The sequence below is a fragment of the Sebastes fasciatus genome, chromosome 24 (genome assembly GCF_043250625.1).
Source record: "Sebastes fasciatus isolate fSebFas1 chromosome 24, fSebFas1.pri, whole genome shotgun sequence".
Classification (NCBI taxonomy): Eukaryota; Metazoa; Chordata; class Actinopteri; order Perciformes; family Sebastidae; genus Sebastes; species Sebastes fasciatus.
Genome location: NC_133818.1, coordinates 17695148 through 17706152, shown reverse-complemented (window position 1 = coordinate 17706152; position 11005 = coordinate 17695148). Strand labels below are relative to the sequence as shown.

Genomic DNA, 11005 nt, shown 5'->3' with positions numbered 1-11005 from the left:
ATCTCGTTGTTGTACCTTGTTTCATCCATCTTTTTGCTGCTTCTCTTGTCTCTTTCTCTCTCACATGCCAGCCCTCTGCCTCTGTTTGGCTAAGCAGCTTGAGCCTCGCCATTTGTTTTCTGTGACAGCTCTTTGAACTTTCACTGCGAGCCTGTTGCTCGGTGAAAGTGGAACATTAAAAATAACAAACTCCAGAGCACACTGTCCCCTCTGCCTCGGTCCACGCATTTCCTACATGAGCAGATGTGACATGGCCAAGAGACACGTCATAATCCAGGTCATCACTGGGAAGTTTGAGACAAGTATGTGCGATGCATTCAGATTTTTTTTCCATCTTGAGGAAGTGATGCAACTTGTAGCCATGGTGTCTTGGCCAGTTAATGTGGCGGAGGTGTGGCTGAAGGCCTGAATGTGAGAGAAAAGGAGCCATTGATTTACCGGTTCATTCATTCTAGTCCAGAGCAGCTCCGGGTTGCCTGTTCAGCTCTTGAATGACTTTAGGGCTGCAACTAACGATTATTTTCATGTTGGTTAATCTGTTAATTATTTTCTCAATGAATCAATAGGTGTTTGGTCTATATAATGTCAGAAAATGGTGAAAAATGTCATTCAGTGTTTCCCAAATCCCAAGATGATGTCCTCAAATGTCTTGTTTTGTCCACAACTCAGAGACAACTCAGAGAATTTAGACTAATTCTTCTTAAAAAAAAATGCACAAACTGATTAATCGATTATCAAAATAGTTGGCGATTGACTTAGTTGACAACTAATTAAATTAAATGAATTGTTGCAGCTCTAAATGACTTGTTTTACACCGCGTAGAGAGCAATTTATCATGAAGAGTCGTCGTGGTGAATGGCTGAACACAAAGCTTTTGAAGAATTAATCATGTGTGTTCTTTGCAGAGGATTGTGACTCGATGAAAGTTGATATTTCTTTGAAATTTTAAGTTCCTTAAGAGCCACATACTGTATCTATCAGAAGGGTAAACCCACAATTTGGGAAACTCACAAGATGGTTATGGCATTGAACTGGAATAGTTAAGGTTAGGCATTGATCTTGAATGGTTAAGGTTAGGCATTGAACTGGAATAGTTAAGGTTAGGCATTGATCTTGAATAGTTAAGGTTAGGCATTGAACTGGAATAGTTAAGGTTAGGCATTGATGTTGAATGGTTAAGGTTAGGCATTGATCTTGAATGGTTAAGGTTAGGCATTGATCTTGAATAGTTAAGGTTAGGCATTGATGTTGAATGGTTAAGGTTAGGCATTGATCTTGAATAGTTAAGGTTAGGCATTGATCTTGAATGGTTAAGGTTAGGCTAGGTTGTCGGGCAGCGAGTCTCACAAGAGTGTTTGCACGTTTTTGCAAGTTAGCTTCTAGACACGACCCACCGTCAGCAGCCGGATGCCATATCGAAGAGGATTGCAACTGTAAGATTTTATAAACTTTCACATTTAAGGTTAGCAGAGATTAAAGTGCCAAGAAATGTATACTGTTTTACATTTTCAAATGTTTTTCTGCACATTTTGAGAGGTAGTTTATAGGGGTGAGAATCATCAGAGGCCCAACAATAAGATATAATCACGATACTTAAGTCACAATATTGTGATTTTAAACATTTTGCCACATGCTGAGTATTGCGATAAGATATATTGCGATTTATTACCTTTTTTCAACTGCAGATTATAGAGTTTGTCAACTCTTTATTTCATCTGATCATTCCAATACACGGATATCTTCACAACCACATGGCCGTCTGGAATGAAGCTAAGTGGTGAGTGAGAGGGGCGTGAAAATGGTCGGCAAACGCCACTTTGTTTCATGTATGTATCATGACAACGGCTTGTATATCGCCGTCCTCGGTCTTCTGGTTTCCCTTTTTGATTGATGAATACAGACTACCGCCGTCTGCTGGTGTAGAGAATTATTTCATCTCATGCATGCGCAGAATGTACGTGTTAACTGGCAGTAGCCTGTAGTCTTTGCGGTGTGTTCGGGTGCAACTTGTCGGCCAAAACAATTTTTTTGTTTTATTTTTGGCTTCTTTTTTTCTTTTTTTTTCTTTTTTCTTATTTGTTTTTATTTCAAGCTTCTTATTTTCTTATTTTGTTTCTCATTTTCTTTTCTTTTTTTCTTTTTTATTTTCTTATTTAGTTTATTTGTAGCTTCTTATTTTCTTATTTAGTTTTATTTCTAGCTACTTATTTTTATTTTTTTCCTATTTATTTTTATTTCTAGCTTCTTATTTTCTTATTTTGTTTTATTTCTTGCTTTTTATTTTCTTATTTTGTTTATTTGTAGCTTCTTATTTTGTTTTATTTTTAGCTTCTTATTTTATTATTTAGTTAGATTTTTAGCTTTTTATTTAATTTTTTTCTTAGTTTTATTTCTAGTTTCTTATTTTATTTTTTCTTATTTTGTTTCATTTCTAGCTTCTTTCTTAACTGAGCCTGCTACAACCTCTGAAAGACAGAATAGCGTCAGATTGTTAAGAGCTTAATAGTTTATATAATAAAAGATTGAGACTTGACGTCTTTGTATCGATAAAATATTGCACGCAAAATATAGCGATAATAAGCTGTATTGATTTTTTTGTAGTTTACTGTCACTATGGCTAAGTCCCATGACACCACATTCACATGACAAACAAAAGCACTGTGAGTTGATGGTGGCAGATTTGTCCTGTTGGTGGTGGTGCTGTGTGTCACCCTGGCAGCAGCAGAAAAAGTCCCCACAAAGTTTCCAACAAGGAAAGCCATTGATTCATTCATTCACTTTTGTTCTGCTGGAAGTTGCGCAGGACGTGGAGGGAGTGTTAAACATGACCACGTGTAAATTAACACACTTTCTGTTCGCCGTTTAAACAGGAAAGTAGTTGGAGGAAATGAAGGAGTAAAGGAGAGAGGGGAAAAGAGGGGGGGCTACAACACTTGACTGTCCATTCATATATCTGAAGAGGTGTGGCAATGGTCGCTGGTAGCAACCGGGCAAAGTCCCAGGACTGTGTGTGTGTGTGTCGGCACAGTTGAATGAACAGCTTGTGAATCTGGCTAAAGACCCCGCTGGCACCAGGAAGGACAGTTCATAGGAATTCAAGTCAAAAAAGTGTGTGCTTTAAAATATGCGGCTGCTTGACCGAACGCTGCTCTGACGAGAGTTAAAGCCTGTAGGACGTTGTTCTCTCAGGCGAGGAAAAAAAGGAAGTAAAGGGGGGGAAAGAGGCCTCAAAAATTCTTGTGTTTTTGGGGGTTTCATTGCTATTCGGAGAGGCTCGTTCATTCAACTATTTGAAAGGTTCTCACACAAATCCTGGCTTTTCTCTTCCTTAAACTGGTATAACTGATCTTGACGTCACTGAATGAGGCTTTTCAGTCCGTAATCTGCACTAAAACTGTGATCAGATTCAGCTGCAGCCTGGTTGATAGTGCAAACAAAACAGCCCAAAACAATAAGCCACATTTTTGTAAAGTTTTGTTCCTTGGCCATACTCCATTTTGAAAGGCTTAAGAAAATGTGTTGGTCGGATAAAGTGGCTCACATGCCCGTGGTCTTAACAGTCATATGAAAAGATTTCTGAGCCTTTTGTTTGTGTTTTTGATGCAGATTTTGTGGAAGTTGTACAAAGGGCTATTGTTCTGTGTCCAGTAGGCTTCTCTGTGCGCGTTATGCTGTTTGTTTTTCCATCTGAGCATCCTTCCATTACTGGCCTCCTCTCACCCTCCATCCCTTTGTTCCTCCTTACACTTTGATTAGTTTTTCGATGTTGATATGTTGACCTTGGATGCTACTCCTCGAGGTCGGGGTTTACTTTCTCGTCTCCTGTGGGAGAACACCGTCTTTTATGTGGAAAACAGCGCTGCATAACAAGACATTTCACCTTTGATGCATCGCACATAAGGTGAATACCAAAAGGGATTTTTTCTAAAAAAGTAGGGCCAAAATCACGACACAAATCTGTAAAATAACACGGCTAACATTTAGAGGAGGCACTATTAGTGGAGTTTGCAGAATCTCTACTGCAGGAGCTTTCTTTAAAATGTTACATATCATATCTGTGATTAGTATAATAGCTTTGGTCTGTGTTGTATTTTGCCAAATCAGCTTCAGAAAATATGATGTCATGTACAAAATAAACAGGATTGTGTCCATCTTATTAAAAACCATCAACAAGGACTCTAGTAAAAAGTTTAGTTGAGCATTTATAAAGGTTGCGCCTGAAATTCCACACTTAACACGCTACGTAGTACGCTTGAACAGTATGTAGGATTTTCTAGTATGTCCAAAACCTTAGTATGAAACCAATAGTACGCGAATTGCATACTATTTCCGGTGAAATATTACAGTATGCAACGCTGGACACTACCAAAGAACGTATATCGCCAAGAAGTGAAAGTCAATTGTTCGTTGCATTGCAACATCAGCGCCCAGCAGCAGAGCTACGCCTCCGCCATTTTGGACTGAAAGCAACTACCAGTCAAACGTCCGCCTGAAAAGTATAACAAATTGATTATTCTATTGTCATATTCTACCGAAATGGCTTGTGTTGAACAATACAATATTATAAATAATAATATATTTCAGTCCAAAATGGCAGCAGTGGCTGTTGTCGAAAAAACACCGGAGTTTCTTCACTTGGCTTCAATACTCCTTGACAATACGGCGGCATAAATATCTCACAATGCAATGCGATAGTGACGACGGACGTTGACGGCCAGCTCTGTAACATCAATAACGCTTCAGTTTAAGAGTGAGTATAAGATTTTACTTTCCTAGGCGTAATATATATTTTAAATGAATTCAGACTTTGATTCTTAGAAATTGTCGTTCCTGGTCACATGAGGATGGTACAGGTTACCGTGGTTACACGTCTCCAACTGGCAAGGAGGCTCTCAGGAAGTGTACATGACAGCTCAGTGCGTCCGAAAAGATACATACTACTGTTTATTCACACAAATGTATGTTGAATGATCGTACACCTATTGAGTATGTAGTGCATAGTATGTGATTTTGGACGTCTGAGTACAAAATGACTACAGGAAGTGGTTTCTGGTAGGTGAACTCATTTCTGTTTAATGTGAGTAAGATGAGTAAGCTGACTAAATCCCTGAGGGGTGTCTAAGGCTTATTTGAGAGTGTGAAGTGAGTGAACTTCAGAGTGAAACCGTCTGGTCTGATGGCTTTGCACACAGGTGTTTTGAGATTATCAGGCCGTGAATTACTGTACATGCAGTCCCCAAACTCCCCATACTACCGAGAATAAAGAACGTGCACAAACAGAATGAAGAAAATGTCACTGATGAGGGTGGAGATGTGTCATCAGCAGCTTGCTGGCAATTGTCTGATTGCGACTATCTTGACTTTTCAAGAAATGTCAAGAGCAGACAGGAGGACTGAGCAGCAGCAGCTTCACCGTCTCTTGTCAGATGTAAACAACTGCTGGTCCAACATGGGAGCAGCTTTCCACAACACTATATCACAGTTTGAGTTTTTGAACATCGACTCACTCTCTGAGTCTGTTGCCAGGGACGACATCATGCCCTGAAATGGGTTAACATTTCTACTCTCCCATTTCCTCAGTCTCTATTTATTTAGTGGAAGTGGTGCATTTGTAATAGGCTAACAGCTGTTTGGATCTTCTTGCAGATATACAGGCCTCTTCGGGTAACCAAAGAGCATTGTTTGATTGCTGTTATGCGTCATCATTGTTAAATCATTTTAGAAAATACACCTTTCCTTCTTTACTGTGATTATAGGTACTTCAGTAGAAGTAGTTTTAATGCTTTTTTAAATCATGCAGTTTGTCAACATCTGTTTTATTTAATAAGATCCAGTTTTCACTCTGTTCATCTCAGTTTTCATTCACATATCTGGAGGTCAGAGGTCAAGGGAACCCTTTGAAAATGGCCATGACACTTCTTCCTCACCAAAATGTGGCGTAAGTTTGTAGCTTTATTTAGTGTTCTTCCCAACAAGCTAACATGATTGGTACCAATGGATTCCTTAGGTTTTCTAGTTTCATGTGATACCAGTAGCTTTGCTCTTACTTTATTTCTAGCTTCTTTCTTATTTTTTTTCTTATTTTCTTATTTTGTTTTGTTTCTAGCTTCTTATTTTATTATTTTTTACTATTTTGTTTTATTTCTACCGTATATTTTTTCTTATTTTGTTTTATTTCTACCTTATTATATTTGTTCTTATTTTGTTTTATTTCTAGCTTCTTTATTTTATTATTTTTTCTTATTAAGTTTTATTTCTACCTTATTATATTTTTTCTTATTTAGTTTTATTTATAGCTTCTTTCCAAACTGAGCCTTCTACAACCTCTGAAAGACAGAACAGCATTTCCGTCATCAAATTAATCTGCCAGTTATTTTCTCGATCGATGTTTTAGTCTTTAGAAAAAGATGTCATGTTACACATAGTTTTAGAAAATTAGGTTATTTTTTTAGATATCTCTAAATATCTACCGGTATAGTAAGGTTGTTGTGAAATTAAATCTGGAAATGACAACATTATTATTTTATTATTATTCTGATAGACCTATTCTAATGTTAAGATAAACACAAAAAGGAAACAAATATCTTAGTATTTGAATGAGGCTCAAGCTAACCAGTAGTACCTCTGTCATTTCTGTTGGGAATAAAGTCTGCGTTCCAACGTGGACCACTGTTTGTGAATTATTTGCCTAAAGCCAGATGGCCCCCGGGGGCCCTCGGGGGTCCAGAGGCTACGATGTGGCCGCAGTGATCCAGAACCAGGCTCGGTGTTTTCCCAGCTTAGCCGGCCGGGGGGCTGGCGCAACAATAACAACATGTGCTGGATCACACACTCTGCTCCGCCGGCTCCCTGGGAAACTTGAAAAGGCGACTGCAGTAGAAAAACAATATTAGCTAGCATATTTCCATGACTGAGGCCGTGTGCAGGAAGTCCATATGTGGTCGTAACGCCGCGGGTCATTCTGTGTCAAATATGTCGCCTTCTAAAGAGTTTTCAAAATGGCTTATGCACGCGGTGGCGTTGCATGCAGACAAATAGCCCGTTTGTAGTCACTTGGCCTCCTTTCTTCACTGCTAGCATTCTAACACCTCAGATGCTTGTACTGGACTGAATTATAGATGAACCTTAACTGCTAATCGATGTTGGCTTCTAGTGTTGCCATCTCCTGTTACCTCTACCTGAAACACACACAGGCGTAACTTTCTCTGGCTCTCTGTGATTAGCACACACACACACACACACACACACACACACACACACACACACACACACACACACACACACACACACACGGTTCACCTGTTAAGTGCCAGTGGTCCTTCAGGGCCAAAGCCACAAACACATGGATGCTAATCATGTTGTGTTTGTTCCAGTGCCTGAATTGGACCAAAAAAAGCTGCCCTAATTCAGCAGTAACATGACCATCACACGTGTCTTGGATGCATTTCTATTTCTACCTATATGTTGGTAATATATCCCACTTTAAATGTATTTTTGTATGCATTTCATACACACATTAGGCAACAGTTTGTACATAAATGCCCTTTTCGGGCACTGATTTGTTCACAGAGTGGATAATATAGATGAAATACATGTAGTTTTATATTGCAATATCAATATGTACCATAATATTGTAAATAGTTTGGAAATTCATTAAGAAGCCATTTATAGAAACAAGATGATGGCTACGTTTCAAATCTCAAAACTTTTTCTTTTTACTTCTTGCGCACTGCAGCTGCCCTTACTGTTGCATGCAGGATTTGGACATACTACTTCCTCATAACATTGGGCCTTTAACTTAACACTTGCTCATATATCCGCTGTGCAGAAAATTGTGGGCCGGAATAGCATGCAAAACGTGACCGGATGTAGTAGGACATCCTGGTATTTTTGGCATACTGCATTTGACATACTATGTAATAGGACATACTAAATCTCTTTCCGGCATGCTAAATTGTATGGTAGTATGGGTACTGGAACGCCATGCTAGCTGCACAGCAGATGTTTTATGGTCCAAAACAACAAGAAATGGTACTTTAAATTGGTGGTTTGTTTGTATCTTGGTATCGACTTTCAGTCTGGAAGAAGGATTTTCATATTCTTGTAAGAAGTATATCAGGTAGGGCTGCATGATTTAGAAAAAATATCTAATTGCGACTATTTTATAGCGATATGATTTGGAATATTCAAGGGAATGATCATCTTTACATTATTATTCTCATTGTGCAGCCCTAATGGATAACATGGAATAAATAAGTTAGGGTGTCTATAAGTGGAGTGTAGGCTCATACAGGTGCTGGTGGCAACTCACCTGATTATACCTGTGGCAAGACAGCGGGCAGGATGGATGATGGCACACTAGCTTGGTGAATTATTTTGCGTTGGGTATGAGATGATAGAAGTGTTTTGGTTGTTTACTGCTGTGTGATTTACGTTCATATTCAGTGCATGATTTAGCACTCCCATCCCTTTATGCAGAGTTCACTTTCCCTTCACCTCCTCTTCTGTCCCTAATCTCCTTTCTTCCTTCCTATCTCACCTTCACCCTGTCGCTCTGTCTCACGCACCGTCTGGCTTCCAGCCGTCTAGAAGACACAATCTTCGCTCGGGCCTTTTGTTGCTCTGTCAGCTACAGCGGCCAGTGATAATGAGAGGGGATGTATGTGGAGGAGACAGCCCTGTCGCTCTGTGGCAAAGAGCCACAGCTGATGGCAGTCAGGATACTCTGTGAAACTTAAACTGTGTGCGTTTCTGTGAGACCCTGGTTTTAATTAAAATTGTTCCTGCCTACAGCGAGAGAATTTGTGTCACAGTCAGACTTAAAATCAACAAAATGTCCCCAAGTGTGATTACCAGTAAATGACTCCAGTGTGGTTTATTGTTCCACTCTGGGGTTTGGCTGCCTGAGCTCCTTTAATTGGCGAGGTTATGTTCAGGAAAGCTGTTGGTGAACGAGTAAAGCGTTGTGTGTTTTTCACACTCAAACGTGGGTGTTAAACAATTTAGTTTTCACCCCGAAGCTTAATCTGTCTCGCCATGCAACAAAAAGCACTTATCTTCCAACTGACCAAAAACGACACAATGCTCGCTCCTCCCTTTGCTTTCATTGTTGATGTACACTGTCAAAGTGTCACTCTTGAGCTCGACTGATCCTTTGAGAACCTTTTTATCACGATATGTGAATGTACCGCAGATTAAGAGATGTTCATATCACCTGTACATGGATCAATAATCACACATATTAAGCTGAATTTTCAGTCTAATTAATAACCAGCTGATGGATTTGGACCAAACCAAAAGGAAAATAGTTCCTAAAAAGCTGCTCTCACAATAGAAAGTTAGAAAAGTTTTGCAAATCCTGAAAAACTGGATCCCCATGGAGTTGTTTTTGCAGTGACAGATGGCATCCAAGACTTTCTTTCCCTCATCCGACAGGGCTCTTGATCTCACGCCCTAACTCCGTGTGACAAGTTAAGAGGTGCCTCTATTTTCTTTCCTTGGACTGTCTGTTAAAGTTTGTCTCTGCAATTTAGGCCACAGTTTTCTCACTTCTCAAACTTGGCTGTGTTTACTCTTTTATATCTGCTTTCTAAGTGCGTTGACCCACATGGTGTTCTCAAAACGACGCAGCATGACGAAATGACTTCTGGCATTTTGAGTCATCATCAGACACCAGACGTGCTCCCGTTGCATCAGACACCTCTCAGCAGTAGTCAGTATGTTGCTGATGCAGGGTCTCTTTTGTTGCCACACACACAAGTTGTGACTGTAATAGTTTCATCAACTTTTTGCAGCCCAAATGATATGACATCAGACTTACTGGAGTTTTCGCGAGAGACTTTTTTTAAAAGCTTTGCTTTTGAATAACTTGGTGATTTGACATCTTCAGGCCTCTAAAAGTACCCCATTTAAGCCTGTTATACAGCCATGGTCGGTATCAAGCGCTTCGGTACAGTATTGCTTTACTCGCACAAATGTATGTGTTAACTGAGGCTCACTTTCTGATAATATCACCCATTCAAAGTAGTTCCTGGGACTAAAAGTCCCAAAACCCAGCTTATGTTGTGTCCAAGTTGCAAGTCTCTATCTCTGCTGAGGGCAGCACTGCTCATCACTAATATACGTTACTAATTAATGTTTTTATTTTCCTTTTTTTTCCCCCTCCTTCGTTGTGTTTCCAGGAAGGACGCGAGCAGTATGAGCTGGCTGCTACCTCGGAGCAGTGCAGCAAGAAGAAAGCGAAGGGGAAGAAGAAAGAGAAGGATATGGATGAACTGAAGAAGGAAGTGGACATGGTGAGTGCCTTCACTCATCAGCCTCAGGAGCTCTTCCTGCTTCCCTTATGACTATCCCATCCTCTCCATCATGTTGGTTTGATGTCTTCTACCTCTCCTCCCTTCATGTGCCTCTTCTTACCGCCTCTCTCTCATGTAAAACCACACACAGGAACTATTATATTATGATATATGATAAATTCAAGTTCTTAAAGTACTGAAATGCCTTGAAGAATGGCACAAAATAATAATTGAATGTTATTTTGTATCATGTATGAAGCTATAAAAGTAGATATAATTAGATTTCTGGATCCATTACAGCTTATTATTTACTGTTTGAGTATGACATTCAACTCTAGGTTTCACTGCATGGTGTAATGCTTAAATTTACATTTTAAAATTGCAGATATATTGTGTTTCCTACTTGTCCTCTCTTTCTCCTTCATTTAATGCTCCTCTTTTCTCAATTTATTGCTCACCTGCCATCTTCCTTCTGCTCTTCCTCTTTCCCTTTTATCCTTCTCTTCCTCCTTTCTTCTTACCTCCCTGTGTCATTTGTGGGCTCCTCATCCATTCACTCCTTTCTCCTAAAGCTGTGACCATTTCTCCGTCATTTTAATAATGAAAGGTCAGCACACGATGAGATGTGAATGTCACTGGCTTTTTGGCATATCGGACACACACACATGCATACAGACAAAAACACTGGACTGACGCCACCTTCTTCTCTC

At 39.6% G+C, this 11005-nt stretch overlaps 1 protein-coding gene across 1 annotated transcript in view; it reads left to right on the top strand.

The window, feature by feature from the left end:
• The window catches only part of LOC141763220 (sodium/potassium-transporting ATPase subunit alpha-1), a 30196-nt gene that overhangs the window by 4155 nt on the left and 15036 nt on the right, over positions 1-11005 (top strand). The window contains exon 2 of the mRNA XM_074627711.1: positions 10182-10295. Coding sequence (XP_074483812.1) covers positions 10182-10295 — 114 coding nt within the window. The remainder of the gene's footprint in view (positions 1-10181; positions 10296-11005) is intronic.